Source organism: Glossina fuscipes, unplaced genomic scaffold (genome assembly GCF_014805625.2).
Source record: "Glossina fuscipes isolate IAEA_lab_2018 unplaced genomic scaffold, Yale_Gfus_2 1, whole genome shotgun sequence".
NCBI classification, from domain to species: Eukaryota; Metazoa; Arthropoda; class Insecta; order Diptera; family Glossinidae; genus Glossina; species Glossina fuscipes.
Genome location: NW_023998415.1, coordinates 23,203,249 through 23,222,260, shown reverse-complemented (window position 1 = coordinate 23,222,260; position 19,012 = coordinate 23,203,249). Strand labels below are relative to the sequence as shown.

The window sequence follows — 19,012 nt, the reverse complement described above, 5'->3', positions numbered from 1 at the left end:
CTCAGACAAGCAGACTAAAAATTGCAAGGACAGACACCCGCAAAATACATGCATGCATGCATACTTGCCGGAATAACGACAACAACATTGAACATAACCGCACGACTACAATGAAAGGGAAAAAAACTTTGCAATGAATCTATCACAAACAACAGTAAAGAAGAGTGAAAGAAAAAATAATACACAAAATATGCCGAACTACACAAAAAATTCCTGAGCAAACGACTTGGTGGCTAGCATTAGCGATAACCCAACCATATATACAGTCAGGGTAGGCAGTCATATAGGCGTTATACGGCAATAAATATATCATATACACATAAACTCGACCACATAAATACAATAATAATAATAACAATAACAACAATAATAACAACAACATTAAGAATGGCATGATGGTAGCAATGACAGCAAATGTATATATGTATATAGGTCTGTAACTATGCCTCTGCGTATTTATGTTTGTGTTTGAATTTTATGTTTTGTGTATTCGCGCGCGCGCGCGCGTGTGTGTGTGTATGTGTATTTGTGTGTTTGTTCCTGTTATTATTTGCAACTTAAGCTTGGCTCAGTTATTTGGCATCATCATCGCTATCGTTATAAGCGTCAACCGCACTGGCAGAAGTTACAGCGCCACTGGCAAATACAGTGCCAACTAAATGGACACAGATACCCTTGAAATGTTGGAAGAGAAAAATTGCAAAAAATAAAAATAAATAAATAACACAACGAATGGACTAACCGACCAACTTAAAACTCTGGTCAAAGTGATGCTACACTCGCCATCAACATTACTACCAATGAGTACATACCGCCGCATACTCTCTACCAGTATTTTTGTCAACAACGAACGAACTACAAATGCGTGCCGCCAACTCATCAGGGAGAAAGAGAAAATATACGACAGAATTTCATCATCAGAATTATCCTCATCTACGGCATATTTTCCTATCATTATAACGTCATCATATTCGATGTTGTTCTTCTTGTGACTTTGATTATATAAGCTCCTTGTAAGGACCCGCACTTCTCATCCACCTTCGCCTCATTCGCGTTACCATTTAACTATCGTTTAATAGTCAAACAGTCAAACAGAAAACAGCGCATAGAATATTTGTTCCATTGGTCTCCGTATATATGATATCATCATGCTTTACCATCGCCAGCAACCCCACTGCATACCCATACCCATCTAAATCTATGCACTTGAAAGAGCAGGGATAGCGAAAAATCAAGTAAAAAAAGTTACAACCGGGCAAGGCTGGGCATTAAATACCCTACACTACTTTACCTAATGCAACTCTCTATCTATTTTCATAGTAAAACATTAACTATACGTTATTTCCTTGTCAAGATATGCTTATCCAGAGAACCCTTTATCAAAACATCATTTATTATGTGTGATTTCTACGTCAAGATATGCTTCTGTTGAGAATCCTTATATAGGAGACGGCCATCAAATCTATTGATGCTACCAATTATGTTTTGTTGTGTTACTTCTCCGTCGTTGTGTTACAGTCTCCGTATCGGGTGGGGAAAAAAATTGAATCTATGTGATCTGAAGTTGATAACGTATTTTCCATCATCTATTTAAGAAATCTGAAAAAAATGCGAAATTTTGCGATTTCGGGAAGTGGTTTAAAGAATTACCCGAATCGATCTAAATTTGTCGTTTTTCCAATATTTTCCGATTTTTATTGAGAAATGTTAAAAATAGCAATTTCTTTCACATAGAGTCTATTCTCGAGCAGGGCATTATAGGGAGAGTGATCGTAAAATTGAACGAATCAAATGTATTATCAATAGGATTCATCCTTAGGTCAAACCGTCCTAATATATCAAAGTTCATCAAAGTATCTAAAAACTTGTAGCCTCTAGATTCAATATAAAAATGCCAGGACTGACAGACAAGCTTAAATCAATACAAAAAAAAATATTATGACTTGAATACAACCTGCTCCGCAAGTAGTGTAGGTAACAAACTTAAGAATAGGCACGATTCGCCAGACAAACATATATTAATCGATTTAAAAAATGATTCAGAATCGATCGGTATAATGTTAATTGGCTCTGTCTTAAGTCTCTCTTAGTGCTCCCCATCATCTAATCAATCGAAATTTTTTCATACGCATCACTATATATCACAGACGATAGCACACATATTGCATATCGTATAATGTACGTAGTGCGCACGAAAGACGAAGATAGTCATAAATGCGGCTGGAATTTTTGGAAAATAATTCTTTTGTTTATTTTTTCGTTCAAGGAAAAACTATAAAGAACGCAAAGACGAGCAGTTATCGCGAAACGCGTTAATTTAGAAATTTTCACTTTTGTTAATTGCGTCCGACCGGCATAAGTGTCCCGCACGAATGGAAAATGTTGTTCACCAATAAGAGAATTGCTGCAGAAAACTTGAAGAAACTTCCGCCTCTATATCAGGGCTGTTGTGAAAAATTTTAATTTCACTGAAATCGTAATACGCGAAATTACGCAAAGATAACGCAAACTCAGAACATATGCGCTTTAATAATCCAAGAAGTACTCTAACGTTTCTAAGATATCATTGTTATTGCAGACGTCATAAGCGGTTATATTCAGATCGTACAGATTGATTGTCATGATATTGGGTGTTGCATAAATAACGAAAAAGTGTTTATGTCATCTCACTTTTGTTCATCAGTCGCTTTGAAATGAATGTGGCTGCGAAATTTTGCATTAATAACGTGTACGCGGCCAAAGGCATAAGGCAAAGGCACTGCGGAAAAGACATTGCTAGACGTTCGAAGATTTCTCTAAAGTCAGTTCTACGGCCATAAAGGCGGGTACGAGAAACGTAAAATGTGAGCGTTGCTCAAGAAGGACGTTCAAGATTAACATAGGTGCGATAATGAGACCAAACTTTATCTATTGCTTGTATATGTATCTCTATACAATGCCTGAAGAGGGCTGCGTGACATCTGTAAATTAAATTTAGATTGGTTAAGTGTTTCTTGAAAAGGACGCAGGGACGATGGGAGCGAGTAAATTCATTTCCCAAATTATTAACAAACCTATATATAAAGAATACCCGAGGGTAAAAAGTTCTTTGCTAATGGTAAAGAAAACTGATAAGCCGATCACAGGTTCACTTTGAAGGCCGCACTTTCAGTTTATTGTTATGAAATGGTATTCGAACTGTTTCTGTTCTGTTTCGCTATCTGCTGTTGGTTCTATGTCTATGGATGTCGTAATGCTTTGAAATTTCCTTCTTTTATTTAAGTTCTTTATATTTTCGTTTTTCTTTTTAATTTAATTTTTTGTTTGTTTTTTTTTTTTTTTGTTTTTTTGTTTTTGTTGTGTTGACATGTCGTCCTTCGCTGGTTTAGAGCTTTGAGTAAATCTACCCAGGTTACGATTTGCAAATTAAGTTTTGCGACCGTAAGAGATCCATGAGGAAACAGCAGACACATTCCAGCAGCGGGATAGCTAATCATGTGTTTGCTTACAAACGGAATGGTAACACTAACATATGTACACTCTAACCCTTCTTGGGCGAGAGTAAAAATGATTCATCAATTCGGACAATGCATGCTAGTGGGAATCGATTTAATACCGATACACAGCCATTGACATAGTAATAGCGCATTAGCACATTAGCACCTTAAGAATTATGAAAAGATTTATTATTATTAATAAATGCCTTGTGAATCTTTGCCGTTTTTTTTTTTTTTTTTTTTTTTGCAAACATTTTTAATGCAATTCTTCATTCCTTTCATTTTATTTATTCCTTTATTTATATGTATATATATATGTATATATATATTGTTTTTTTTTTTTTTCTGTATAATAACAAAAACGCTTAAGTAACTTTAGCAAAAAAAAAAAAAATTCAACCAATAAAAACGATCCCACATGTATAAGGGTAGATGGAGCGTAAAAAATATAGACTTAATTTCATTTCTTTTCCCTCTTCAGTTTTCCTTAAGGTGTTATTTGTGCTTGAATTATTTAAACATTTTTAGATTGTTAAACAATCAATGTAATAATGGTTTTCTTCAACTTTTTTTATAAATGCCTATGTCTCGTTACAGCTATGTATGTGTCCATGGCTGTATATAGACTATGTATTGATTTTGGCAAGCAATATTTTGCTTATTGCGTTAAATGTATGTTAAACTTTTTTATATTTTTTTTTGTTTTTTGTTTTTTGTGAATGATTGAATGAATTTTAGTGTGAATCACCGTTTCAAATATGAAATTCTTCAGAACACAGTTAAAAGTATTTGTAACCTGACTACGGAAATCATAAATCAACATCTCTACAAAATGTGCACAAAACGTACATAGATACCAATATAATATGTGAGGTAAGCCAAATAATAATGAGGGCTTTATTTATTTATTTATTTTCCCCTAAAAAAGTAAGTGAATAACTCTTGGGATAGAGGTATGAATTCAGTATGCGTAAAACAACGTGCTTCGGCAATCATGCACGGTTCGATTGGCGAATCCACGCATTTGATGGACGACATCAAAAAAAAAAAAAATAAAATAATAATAATAAAGAAAAAAAAACTTTGAAAAGCGGCCACTTTGATTTGTGAATGATTTGTCCTAAAACGGCGAGAGTTTCACAAGTTTCGCAAACAGTATCCACAAACTATTTTATATAGAGAGTGAAAGTGGAATCCGTACTTACTTCAAATCAAATTCAATTTGGCTTGGGCACACAACTTTTTTCATTTATTTATTTCTTTATTTTATAACAAAATCCTGCATTATTTATTGCCACACTTATGTTTGAAACACACAACACAACTGCTCTAATAAAATAAATTTATACGTAAGCTGCTACTAACTGACATAACGCTAATAGGAAGAAGAAACCACCACAGATTTGTGTATGCGTTAGCGTACACCAGAAACCAATTTAAATGAACAGACGTTCACACCCTGACAGTAGGATGGACAGATGAAGGTATCAGAAAAATTTATACATTACCGTAAAATATTTTTTTTATAACCAAATTACTACGTGTGTGAATATTCGGCTAAATTTTCTTTATCTTTAGCAAAGAATAAACAAAAAAATAAAAATAAATAAATAAATAAATAAATAAAATGAAAAACTAAAACAACAGACCCGAAATGAATAATGAAATGTTTGGCTTAAAGTTTTGATTTCGTAACATTTACCCGACAAAAAAGGAAGAAATTGCATAGAAATACCAAAAAAAACATGTTTCAAGTGTTTGTAAAGAACTAACTATAAGAGGACAACAGAACAAAATCGAACAATTTGAAGGTGAAATTAAATGACTGCCATATTAAGAAGTCAAACTTGATAAATATAATATATAAATGTGTGTACGGTAGTGTGATATGGAATATGCGTATAAGAGAGAAGAAAAAAAAAAAAAAAAAAAAACAAAAACTTCCCTTTCTTTCTATGGCAGTGCAAGTGACTAGGAGGAGGTGGAAATTATTTAGAACAAAATGGATGAAAACCTAAAGCAAAGCTTCGAGTGGTAAGCGAGTCAATCAGTTATAGCAAAGAAAGCTAAACCGGCATAAAGGGTCACCGTTTGAATATCTAGGAATATATATATATATATATATATAATTTTCTTGTTTTTTTTTTTTTTTTTTTTTTGTTTTTTCAGGAAATGAACACATCGTTAATGTGAATATTTGTAAAAATAAAGAAAAGTTTCCAAAATGTTTAAACAATCACACGCACATTATTCTTTGGTTGGAATCAGCGCATATAAAGCTATACATCCAATTCATCCGGGCAAAGCAAAACAGTCAGCCAACTAACTAACTAGCTAACCGACCGACCGACCGACCGACCGACCGACCGACCGACAGACAAGCCAACACACCGATCGACCAACCAGACAGCTTAAGTGTTTACATACAAATATATATATATTTTAAAACAATGAACGAAGAAATAGCTTTAACGTTTCAAGCTCTTGTTTGTTTGTTGTTGTTTCTATAAAAAGAAGAGGAAGAATAAACAACAACAACAACAACAACGACAACACAATATTCAGAACACAATGAAACCACAGGTAGAAATCCCAGATTATACATACCAACTATATACGTTTATACGCAAGTAATATATGTTATGCGACCAAACATCTATAAATGTACGTACGTATATATATATATATAATATATATATATGTATGTATGTATGCATATAGGTTTGAATGTATGAGAATGCTCAGTTTGTTTTTTTCGTTTGTTTTTTTTTTTTTTTTCATTTTCATTCCTTTATCTTTCATGTTGTTGCTGCTGTTGTTGTCAGGCATGCAGGCCGACAGGATTGAACATGTTGTTACTTGTGTGTGAAAATTGCAAATTAAATTGTATTTAAAAGTTTTTAATTTAGTACAGTAAAATATATTTTAGTCTTATGTTTCATTCACCCTTCTCGTTTTTTTTTTTTTTTTTTTGTTGTTTTTTACATTTTGCTCTCCACCCATCTCCATTAAACTGAGGACGCAGCGAAATAAAAAATTACTTAAGCCTTAAAAGTTGATATTACATGCATTGGCATATATGTATGTATCCAGACGAGTGGATGTGAGTTCATCCACAGAAAGCTGATATTATTTATGTTTAAGTTTATATCGGAATTATATACACGCTCGTATATGTACATTTATTATAGATTTAAATATAAGGTTCGCTGCATTTCTTCGGTTAAACCATTAATTTTCTAAGGGACTTAGTGAAAATAAAACAATTTGAAATCTTGATGTGGCGGTATTTTAAAACGTAAATGAAACATTTTGTAAATTTTCTTAAAAATAATTAGAAATTTATTAATAAATTTTTCGACATTTTTTATGCCCAAATAATCAATGCCCTTTAAAAAGAGAGAGAGAGAGAGAGAGAGAGAGAGAAAGAGAGAAATGGAAATGGATGTCATTGTAAATAAATGCTTGAATTCTGATCATTTGTTCAATTGAAGAAGGCGTGTATTGAAGAAACTTCCATATTTGATAATTAGAGTTTTCACGAGAATTGGTCGACTTTCTAAGAAACCGAATTCGAAAGAATGGCTTATCTGCGTCATGCAGCTTGTAACTGGTAACTGGCGACTGGCGAAAAGATTAAAAACAATTGGCAGAAATTTAGGGGAAAAACAAATTCAAAATATCGTGGCGAACTTAGGTAACAAAAACTTACTTGTGAATGGATATATAAGCAGAATATTTACGGATGGCGAAATCAGTCAAGAAAAGAGTCGAAAAGTGAAGAGAGTTCAATTACAATATTCGAACGGACAAGACCATAACGAGTATTAAACCGTTGTTAATATAAGTTCCTGTAAATTATTTGTAAACAGATCTCCTAAGAATTATAAATAAAGCGAAATCTAGCTTGAACATCATAACTCAGGCGTACGTGGTTTCATTTCAAAAGGAGGTGAATAAAAAACGTGCATTCGCTAAAGGCTTGTTCCCGTTCCGGATGTATGTTTCCTTTGTTTGACATGAGTACGTGTTATAAAACCTCACCGTACGGCAACCGATGCTGCACGGGTTAATTTTGCGTAACCATCTGTTCAGAGAATTAGACAATCCCTATAAGCCGGGGGCCACAACTGCAGCTGGAGAAGGCAAATATATTTATTGCGTGTACTCCCCGAAGGGCTGTAAACAGCAGTCAGAACTTGCTATCACGACTACACCGCGTCGAAAGAACGTTATTAGTTTAGCAGCGACCCAATTGTCGACGCATTTTCGGATTTCTTTAGCAATGGTATTCAGAAAGCGCTACGTCTCATGAATGCGTTCATGAGTGCGGCAGACTTCTTTATCACTAATATCAAAATCACCACTTTTAACTCCTTGGAAGCAAAACCGACAATTGGGTTGTGATGAGGCAGCATCACCCTGAGCTTCTAAAAGTGTTTAATGGGCGTTGGCGGCACATTTCTTCAAATCAAATAACAAAAGCAATGAATGTCGAAAATGCAACTTTAAACGTTCCATGGTTAGTGTCTGCATACACTGTTACTTAATGGGGGGTGATAAACTATGCTCTAAGAGGAGCATAGATGTGCCGAAACCCTCACCTCCTTGTCGTGATCCCCGGGCAACGGCTTCGGCCGGCGAAGAAGGGTTTTAGTCTTCGGACTACTATAACTCGGCGACGAGTTTTCTGAGAGATGGTGTAGGGGTTCACTGGAATATGAGCTCTTTACTCAAGCAGTTAATTACTACCAAGGAAATTCTAACCATAAACCAACTGGTAACTGGTTACGTAAAAATACATAAAGGTAGTAACTTATTGAGTGCATGGTAGTTCGCCTGCTGCCATGTCAGTGCAGCCCGAAACTTATATATCTCGATGAAGGGTAGTCCTGGTTTTGGCTAACCGGGATTGTATGGTGAATCCAAAGACAAAACTGGTCTGACTCGGTTTCAGTCAAGTAAAGTATGCTTAAGACCTTATAGTCTAAACTGGGAGCCACGGGGGTCAGGAGCCATGTATGGCTACGGGTAAATGATGGAATTGAAATTAATGATCAATGAAATAAGATGCAATGATTTGCTCGTTAAAGGACTGACTTGATCTAGAAATTAAAATAAATTTGAAATTAAAATTAAAAAGTATTTTGGTCCTTTTGCCTTTGTATGCGCCGTCGAAAGCGCATATTAGAGTGTTACAAATCATGAAAATAATATAAATAATTTAAAAAGGGATTTGACGGTAGGCTTTTTATCCTTTTGCCTATCGTACAATTTTAAATTATATATTCACGGATGCCTTTGGGTAATGGTGGTAACTGACCAACAAGGCTTCGTAGAAACTACGGTGGAACGAGCCCTATTCCCTTGAACGCATTGAAGTTGATCAATTGGTGAGCCCTGATTGCTTGGGTACGGCCCTTCGGGAAGTATTCGTGATGGTTGTGGTTTTCACTCGGTCCATGCCAAAGTGGAATAAATCGAGGTACGGATAGGCCTCAACACTGACCAGAGTGGGTTTATTGACTCATACACCATAAACAATGTGGACTCTGGGGCGTGGGTTACGCTTAAATAACCCGCGCGGCTTGGGCCACCGTGGGGTTAAGCCATCAAGGCAAACCCATGTCACAATCTGTTACTTTATGTAGAAAAAAGTCAAAATCATCGAATTTTACCGTTGTGTACTTCTTTATCATTTTCACCAATAGATGTCGCTGGTCAAAATACATGCGCGCCCTAAAGAAAATAAATTCAAAAAATATATATGTCCTTTATTTTTCATTGATTTCTTTTTTTTTTTTTAATTTCTATCCGTCTTGGAATAAAATGTATATGGATTGTGGAATTCTTGTTTTAAATTTCAAGAAAATACGACGTGATATACGCCAGATTTTGAGCTATAGTTTCGGATAATTTTCTGATTTGTTATTGTGGGTGCAACATTTTGATCAGTAGCAGTGCGCTAAGGGAAGGCGAACAAAAACAAGAAAAAAGTAAAAGATTATTTCGGGGAGAGCTCCAATGCTTACATTTCCTTATCAAAAATATCTGAGGACTTTCTTCTATGACTTTTAACTTAAGACTTTTACTTTCATGCCGAGAAACCTAAATATTAGTAAATTTTTTTTTTAATAAAATTTATTTTTCTTTTTCGTGTAGAAATTTTGAAAAATGACCCTATTTTTAGTGAGCACAAGGTGATATCACTCTTTAAAATTTTACTTTTTTACCTGAATTCTTCTTATTTTTTGGTTTTCTTTTTGTTAATGTTTTTATAATTTGAAAAGCACAAAGTTTAAAAAACAATGCTTACCTACTACTTAAGTACGAATTCATAATTAGTTTCACTTTCATTACAGATTTTCCTTTCCTTTTAATATTCGCTGAAATGTATGCAACCCTTTCGTATACAGATACTTGGGGTTACTATTATAGCGTTTGTATATATACAACTTTGCACATAAGAATGTATGTATGTAAAATCATTTTTAGTTCTATTGAAATTTTGCTTAACTCTGCATTAATCACAATTAATTGCTTTATTACAACCTCACAGGCGTTCATATTGCAAACTAAGGAACGCGAGCTCTCTTCTACTCTCACAATGATTTCAAACGTAATCATCACTGTTCGCTTATTCGAATACATTTCTTTTAACCCAATCTTTTTCTAGTTTGTTTATATATATATATATATATATATATATATATATATCTCCTTTTTAATTAATATCAAGATAAAAAAAAAAAAAAAAAGCAGAAAAAGAAAAAGAAAAAAACAAAATGAAAGAAAGAAAAAAAGACATTCAGCATATCATATGATGTTATTTTTAGAGATCTTATCATATATATATATATATATATATATATGTACATGCATTCCTCGCGGCATGCGAATGCACACATGCCTGAATGAAAAGCAATCAAATCATCGTTATAAACGCACAAGCACAACAAATCGTTCAGTGTATCTTAACACGTGCGTATATATAAAGTAGTCGTATAATGAATGAAAGTTACTCTCACAATAAACATAATCAATACAACCTCTTATGCAAACATTGCTTATGTCATCATCAACATCACTATCAATCTATCCTTAGTAGTACGTAAGTAAGTAAGTAAGTAAGTAAGTAAGTAAGTAAAGTAAGTATAAAAATTTTGCAATTATTTTGATTGTAAACCAGAAAGATACGGTTTTGCCGTTTCATGATTTCCTCTTCAGTCCGTTCCATACATATCTTATGAATCCTATCTATGACGAATTCATCGCTGTGTGGTAACAACGGATGTGTATTTCAATCTGATTACGTTTCTTTTATACAGAACTTACGTGTTTCTGGTCCATACTTTTCAATTGCAGTCAAAATGATTGCTACGCGCTTACATTCAATTTTGTTTATTTTCTTATTTATTTATTTATTTTTATTTATTTATTTGTTTATTTATTTTTATTTTTTTTTTTTTTTTTGTTTTCTTTTCTTTTCTGCATAATCACTTTACACTGAATATCCTGTCTAGAGCAAGTGTTTATTCCTATAATATAATGCTTTCGCATGTGTTTAACACGTACACTCGACTCGTAGTTCTAAGTAATAGAGCATTGAATGCAATTTGAATTTCTAACCGAATGCTAGCGCAATTGTTGTTGCTCAAGACGAGATAAAAGCTGTTTCATTATTTATAGCCAACACATTGCACGATAATGCATACATATAGCACGTTCAGTAAGTAAGTTCAGAGCACTGTTTTTTTTTTTTTAATTTTTTTAATTTTTTTTTTTTCCTTCTGCTTTGAGTCTAGCTAGCACTTAACTCAAATAAAGTTTGTTAACATGCATCTTACAGGTGTTTAATTGATGCTTTACCTTGCATTAATTAGGTAATGTACATAAGCAGAGACTCGTTGTAATAAGCTGCAATTATATGAAGCTTTGATTATTATTTTACTTAATATTTCTCAGGGATGTTTAACTCTTTACCAGTAGGTAGGTATGTGCACACAAGAAAGATAATAATAAAATCGTCACCGTCTCAAGCCAATCTATAGAGATTGCAAAAAATGTCATTTATTGCCAGTTAGTGTCACTTACTTCGATTCATATTACGTTTACATTGGCCTTGACCGGCAAAAGCTGGAGAAGTACAAGTAGATACTTTTAGAGTAGATTCCAAGCTGTTAATTTTGATAAGTTGCGCGTACGTTTCTCCTGCAACCTGCATCTGATCGCGCTACATAGCAAAGACGACACGCGCATAACACTGCGATACTGAGTTGTTAACGCCGTCCGGCCCGTTAGGGGAATAACGAGTACTTTGCAGTAGATCTCCAAAAGACGTGTGGCCTCATACAGCCTCATTCCAAGCATAAGTTCGTAGGCAATATAATGTAATTGCTCAATGGTGCTGGATGTTGCTGAATATGTCTGGATATACATGCTTCAAAGCGGACTGTAGACCTTCACATTTTCTCCTTAATAATTTCGTAACTCACACCTGCACCACCACAAAAGACGGAAAGCGGTTGGATTAAAGAAGCAAAGGACCAAAACCAACACAAACTATACCATCTTTAAAGATAGATCTATACATTCGTGTCACCAGGACGAGTTTTGGCAACAGAGATTGTCTTCAGCATATTAAAATCTCGCTTCCCATTTGTCGCCATCATTTCATCTACCACGAAAAATAAATCGCCCCAGCCTTCCATTCACTTAGAATATATATCCATTATAGCGCGCCGATTCGCTATCTTAAAAGAGGAGGTAAGTAGAATTTTCGATCTCTTTCTCTTTCCTCACCTCTTACTGGCCGTCACCGTGCTACACGAATAAGAGACATTCTTCGAAGTATTGGCCCTAACCAAAAAAAAAAAAAAACAAAACCGGAATGATATTTCCCGATACTATCTCTTAACTTACAATAACTTCTTACCCTATATACGCATTTTAAATGTATTTTAATTCATATATGTTTGTATTAGGTACCCATTAGCCTTATGCTTTCCCAATCGCACGTTTATGATATACCCCTTAGCTGTAAAAGGTGGGGAATTTGTAGATTCTTAATATTGTTTTCCTTTTCTTTTTTTTTTTTTTTGTTTTTTTGTTTTGTATTCCAAAACGCTTCCTTCTTCCATAACTTTGTGTTACTCTCCTATTAAACGAATTATTAAACCGATGTTTGCTAATAATGGAAATTTTTTTTTTTTTTTTTTGTTATTTTCTAAGTATTTCTCACAATTTCGATCTATCGGTTACTCAGCCTATTGCTGTGAATAAATAAAAGTTTTTCTAGTTTCTTAAAGAGATAATCCCTGCTGTTAAAATCTCTTTATTAGTATTACAGGCGTGAAATATTCTTAATATAACTGTGTGTATGTACCGAATATCCTACATGATATATAAACAAATAATTTAAAACACTAAACAGACGTCTTGGCTGACTAACTCAGAAACGCAGAAATTATGTTAGACTAGAGAATAATGTGCTAATTGAGGTGAAAAGTGGCGTTAAATGCTGCAACTGCACTAAGGAGCGATGTGATATTTAAGCGGATATAACGCACTACAAAGAAAAAAAAACAAAAAAAGCAACACCAACAAATACTACGGCACATACATAAATAAGAGTTCCAACGCAACCATATTATGTATCAAAAATGTACTTTAGGTAAGGATAGGTTAGTTATAGCAAATGATTTAGAATCCAAACCGAGCAAACCGATATATAAGTCTGCCTATCTATTTCCACGACCATTATGTGCTGTTGTTATGTGTTGTATAGACAAATGAATGAAGGCATTGACAAAATTGCGAGCATGCCTAAGAATTCCTAGTAAGTAGGCAAATTACTCGTGTGGATGTAAATGCTTTCAAACACAATCCAATCCGCTTGAGTTGGTTCGAGGCTTGAAAGAAAGAGAAAGAGAAATAGAAGGAGAGCGAGTGAGAGACAGAACGAAGAGAAAGAGAAAAAAGGGTGAGAGAGTGCTGGTAATACCAATGACTGCAAATGATTTCTCAGTTTTTTCAGATTACTCAAAGCGTGCGGATGTGTTTAGCGCGTGCCAGTTGTGTTAAGGTGTGAAAAAGTGAATAAATAAATAAAATTTTTAGTAAAAAACAAAATTCTAAACATAAAATTAATAAAAATTGTAATTATTAAGCCATTACACAGTGTACCCTGATTATGTCATAATTTGATGTAATGCGAAGTTTCGCAGAAATAAAAAAAATAAAGTCTACCTCTGTTTTATCTAACAAGCAGATTCATCAATATACGAAAAGACAAGACATCTTGAAAAAGTATTTTAGAGATTTATTTTCAATAAATTTTTAAAACCAATTTTAACAAACCTTGAGAGAGTAGCATAACTCATGCTACTTTTCGGATACACTGACGCAAACATACATTTAACCTCAGACGGGAGACACGAAGACCTAAACTGACTCAATAAGTTACAAATATCAGCCGCTCGCATGCTACCTGCGTAACTACCAAACAAAGTGAAAAAAAAAAAAAAAAAATGCTCATAAAATCATTGTAATAATCACACAAAAAAGAAACAAGAACAACACCAACAATCTAACTACGCATGAATGTCTAATTCAGTGACTGGCTCGAACACAGAACAGTAACAAAACTAAACGAACTAAAACGTTACCACTGCACTGCTATTGTTTAGAATTACTGCTACTGCTGCTAATATCGTTTTCGTGACTGTTATTATTGTCGTCAATGTTGAGATTTAAGCAACATACACAAGTATATCTCTCGCAAATTTCTTTTCTTTATATTTCCATTTCAATCGATGTATTTGCTAAAGTGTTTTCATAGGGTTGTGTGTGTGCTTGTTGAACGAGTATAAACGTACATGTGAATGGCCTCGTGGTCCGTTCAGTGAAACAAAGCGTAGTGAAATAATAATAAAAAAAAAAAAAAAAAATCATTCGTTTTATTTATTTATTTATTTATTATTTTTGTTTTTTGTTTTTTTTTTTTTTGTAACGTAAAGGGTAATCATCACAAAACAGCCGGTTAAAGTTAAAAATAAACGAAGAAATAATAGATAAGCGTAGAAAACTACAACAACATCGAGGAAACATTTATTTTTAAAATGCGGCCACAAGAACAGCTGTTTTCTCTAATATAATTATTTTAGAGGGAACTTAACGGCGACAAACCGCATAAGAAAAGTAACTTTAACGGCTTTTTAAATCGAACTGGAAAAGCATCAAAAGCCTAAAAATGACTTAACGCACAATTTTTGCAAAATAGAAAGCCACAAAGTCGAAAAAAGTGTTTTTTTTTTTTTTTTTAAACTTAAATTAAAAAATACATGTAAGATTTATTGTTGAAAAATTCTCAAACCTTCAAAACTATTTTCGAAAACCTCCTAAAAATATTTGCTTAGAAAAACGAACCGGTTCTTAAGTTTATTTTCTTCGTTTCACCGAACAAGTGGTTGTGTACAAAAAAAAAAAAAAAAACAAAAAAAAAAAGAGAAAAAAAGTAAAAAAAAACAAAAAAAAAAAAAAAAATTAAAACTAGAAAAAAAATAAAATCGAAGTTCAAAGATCAAGTTTGCGTTTTATTTGAAAAATTCCATACATATCTTTACACAATGGCCTCTCTCAAGCACAATTCTGCAACCGCTATCGTTCACGTCACTACCACAACCACCATCACCACTACTATCCCTACCACCATCTTTAAAGCATCAAGAACATTTAAAAACTTTTGTGTGCTTTTGGCCTCGTTTTGTTTGATTGCTCAGTTCATTCAGTTGCCGTTACCCTGCATGTCTGCCAAAACTTATGCTGTCGATTCAGTCAAGGACCAAACGGCAGATGCTCTACATCTTCAGCATTATTACCATCACAATCCAGAGCATCATTATAGCGCACAACGCAGTCACAGTCGGCGACGTTTGCAACGAGATTCTCTTACAAAGCCCACAATACAGAATACAAGTTATTGTAATGATGTACGAAAGGTTTTCGAATCGATTGACATTAAATTGTCAGGAAATTTCGATGAAAAAGGTAAAACAATAATATTAATAATAAAAATTTTATCATCTTTTTACGTTCATTTAATAATAATGCATTTTTAATTTGAATCTAGTCTAACGAGACATCGCAACAATGATTAGCCAAATTGTTTAAGTTGACAACAGCAATAAAATGATTTTATGAAATAATCTTGGAAAACCGGATATAAACAAAACTATTATAATATAAAGGCTCGTTTTTTTTTTTTTTTTATTTTTTTTTATTTTTCGGCCACAATTTTCTCAGGATTCTCAAACATTTTCTGTGAAGAAGTAGACAAAGTTTTCATTTCACTTTTTTACAACAATCATAAACAATTTTTTAGATTCAGACAACAAAAAACTCTTTGCATATTTTCTTATTCAGTTATTTTAGGCATATAGAAGCTTAGATCTGAGATCTAATTAATATTATTATGAAACTTTAATAAACTGTTTAAGAAATCATGAAAAAAAAGGATTATTCACAACTACATCGCAATTAAATCTTTATTCGTAAACGATTTTATGGATCCACCACCAATATTGTTTGTAAGAGCCTTTAAGTGACCAAATTAATACAAAAAAGGTGAAAACGTGCAAATACGCTAAGTTTTACTGTTTGGATATGTGGACGTTGTGGACAATAACAAATTCGGTTACCCGATATATTGTACTTAGCCGCAGGTTAAGTCAAAATGCATTTGCCTTTGCGAGCAAACAATAGGATCGACAGAGAAAGGAATTAGCAGTAGACGTGTAGTAGATATAAGAATCGATTATATTGTATATGCGAATTGTCTTGTTTGTGTGCAATAGGATTACTTTTTGCCATTACAATGAATTATGTAACATTTAAAAATGCAACGCTCCTCTTACTATCCTTAAAAAGAAATTGCGAGGAAACGTAACTAGCTTGGCTTACAGCCATGTGCACATAAATAGCGCACACTTCACTATAAGAATGAACATCAAGATCTGTTAAGACGTTTATAAAAAATCTTAAAAAGAAACGTATTCTCACTTTCAAATACGAGGTGTGTTAAAAAAAAAAGAAAAGAAAATGGCTTCAGGTTTCATGGGTTATGTACATTCGATTTTCGAATCTTTTTTTTTTTTTTTTTTTTGTGTTATGTTGGTGCACATGTTCTCAACATATGTTGACATTGTCAACCATTTCGCAATTTTAGTTTTTGGTTTTTTTGACAGATATAAAGGTTAGACGTGTTTGGGGTGTGTGTTTGGTGATTTTCTGCTTTCGAAAAAAGTGCTTCAACGACTTTGTATTACATTTTGTGTAAAAAATAAAATTAAACGCTCCAACTCATTTAAAATGTTGACTGTGCCATTCGGCAAGTCTACTCCGAGCATGCAAAATGTTTATAAGTGGTACAAGATCGCTGCAGAAGGTCTTGAAAATGTTAATGATGGTGGCCATCTTGGACGTCCCAACGCGTCCACAATCGATGAAAACTTTGAAGCAGTGGAGAATCGTCGAATCATTATTAAAGAAGTTCCAGAGGGTGCCTCGATTGATTCATGCCATGCAATTTTTTTCGATATTTTGGGCGTGAAACAAATGATAGCAAAATTGATAAATTTTGACTTTGCTTGTTCGTTATCACGCTTCAGCCACCATATTCGTGCGGCACTTAGCCCCCTGCGACTTTTCGCTGTTCACAAAAGTGAAAGCACCCACGAAAGGACGAAGTTTTGCCACGATTAAGTAAATAGAGATCGCATCGCTGGAAGAGCTCAACGGCCACACCAAAGAGCCCATATCGGCAGTACTTCGAGGATTGGAGAAAGCGCTACTCCAAGTGCATTTTATCTAAGAGGGATTACTTTGAAGGGGATAAAATAAAAATGCGATTAGCACAAAAAGATATAGACGAGATTTCTAAATCAGATACGCTTCAACTTTGCTCCTTTTATCTTTAATTGATTCGTATAGCAGCTTTATAAACAACAGTCTTATAGGAAAATGTATTTATTGCACTATTTAATTTTAAATAGTTTTATTAGTAAATATAAAGAAAGAAAGAAAGAAAGAAAGAAGAAGAAAAACTCTTGCTTTGACAGAGATAAAATCACCCTAGGCATGGCAGGTCCTGTCAGAAATACTTATGTTTATTCTTATTGCAAAGTGTGTGCTGTTTGGGTATCCTTGACTGTATATAATGTATCTACTGTACCACGCCACACCATGCATTTTTGATGTGTTCTTCTAGTACGAGAAAAATAAAGTTTTCACTGAGAAAGACAAAAATAAAATCAAAAAGAGAAAAAACAAAACATGGAAATAAAACTGCTAACGAATATCTGAAAATCTGTTAACCAATTGTAGTTTTCAAAACTAAACAATTGCACTTTATATGTAGGTTACAATCATATACATACAACGAACGCACTAGCACGCATACATACGAGAAGAATACGCGTCTACTCATTTCTTGAACTTTTCTTAAATATTTTTGGAGAATATGGAAACCTTATACATATTCAACTTTTCTCCGCTCGTTCTCTTCTTGCACCAGGATGTACTCATCTTCTTTAAAAAAAAAAAAAAAAAAAAAAAAAAAAAAAAAAAAATTAAAGTTCTTGCATTAAAAGTGATTTTAGAACTGTTATCACTAGGCAGAGTGCGGTATAGTACAAAAAAAAATAAATAAATAAATAAAACCAATAAGAAAATTGAGGCGAATCTCTGATACACCCATCACCTTACAACTAATGTATAAAAATTATAAAACGTTTATATGGTGCGTAATCCGAAAAACTATAGGCTTCGCATAGTTTCGTTCAATATGTCTTATAAGTCTTCGCTTAAGTTGAAGTATTCTATCTCTTGCGCAAGTGTGTTTGCCTACGAAGATCATGGGACGATTCTTGTACTAAAGTTATCAGTTATAAAGTAAAGATTTTTCGTGAATTTGACAATTGACGTATGATTGCTATGGATTATCATATGCTCACCTTTGGTCGGCAAGACGTGCCCATTTTTAAATTTTGATCTATGGTCATTAAGTAAGAATATTTGTACTTGATAGGCTAACGATGGACGGACGAGACAAATCAAAGAAACCAAACCAATCCACAATATATATATATATATATAGACATATATATATATATATATAGATAAACTCGCGGGACTCTTTGAAGCGTATTCTTAATATACGCACAACTTTCAGCTGTGGATATGAAAGTAGAAAATAATAGTAAATTTATATGGCACTTGTGAGCGTATCTGTTAATATCTTATCTCTTGCTAGTATAACAGACTTTTACAAAAACTTGTTAATGCATCGTGCTAAGGGGTAATACATGTTAATGCGAATGCATTTCATTATCACATTTGCAAAACTTAATTCTACTACAAATCTTCTGCAGTAAACGAACAAACATACATGCACAAACAAGCATTCATACATATGTTGATAAAAAATTTTAGTTCTTAGAGTTCTTATTCCTAGAGTAGAGTTATACGCACACTTTCAC

General features: G+C 33.5%; 1 protein-coding gene and 1 long non-coding RNA gene across 2 annotated transcripts in view; both read left to right on the top strand.

Annotated features, from left to right (window-relative positions):
* The first annotated feature begins 13,531 nt into the window (after positions 1 to 13,531).
* Positions 13,532 to 14,779, top strand: LOC119631260. Its single transcript, XR_005246643.1, has 2 exons — positions 13,532 to 14,244; positions 14,495 to 14,779. It is a non-coding gene; the product is annotated as an uncharacterized LOC119631260 (long non-coding RNA).
* A 197-nt stretch (positions 14,780 to 14,976) lies between these two features.
* LOC119631257 (division abnormally delayed protein) overlaps positions 14,977 to 19,012 on the top strand; it is a 116,256-nt gene continuing 112,220 nt past the window's right edge. Inside the window, exon 1 of the mRNA XM_038023306.1 lies at positions 14,977 to 15,524. Within this exon, the coding sequence (XP_037879234.1) occupies positions 15,104 to 15,524 (421 nt within the window). The 5' untranslated portion in view covers positions 14,977 to 15,103. The remainder of the gene's footprint in view (positions 15,525 to 19,012) is intronic.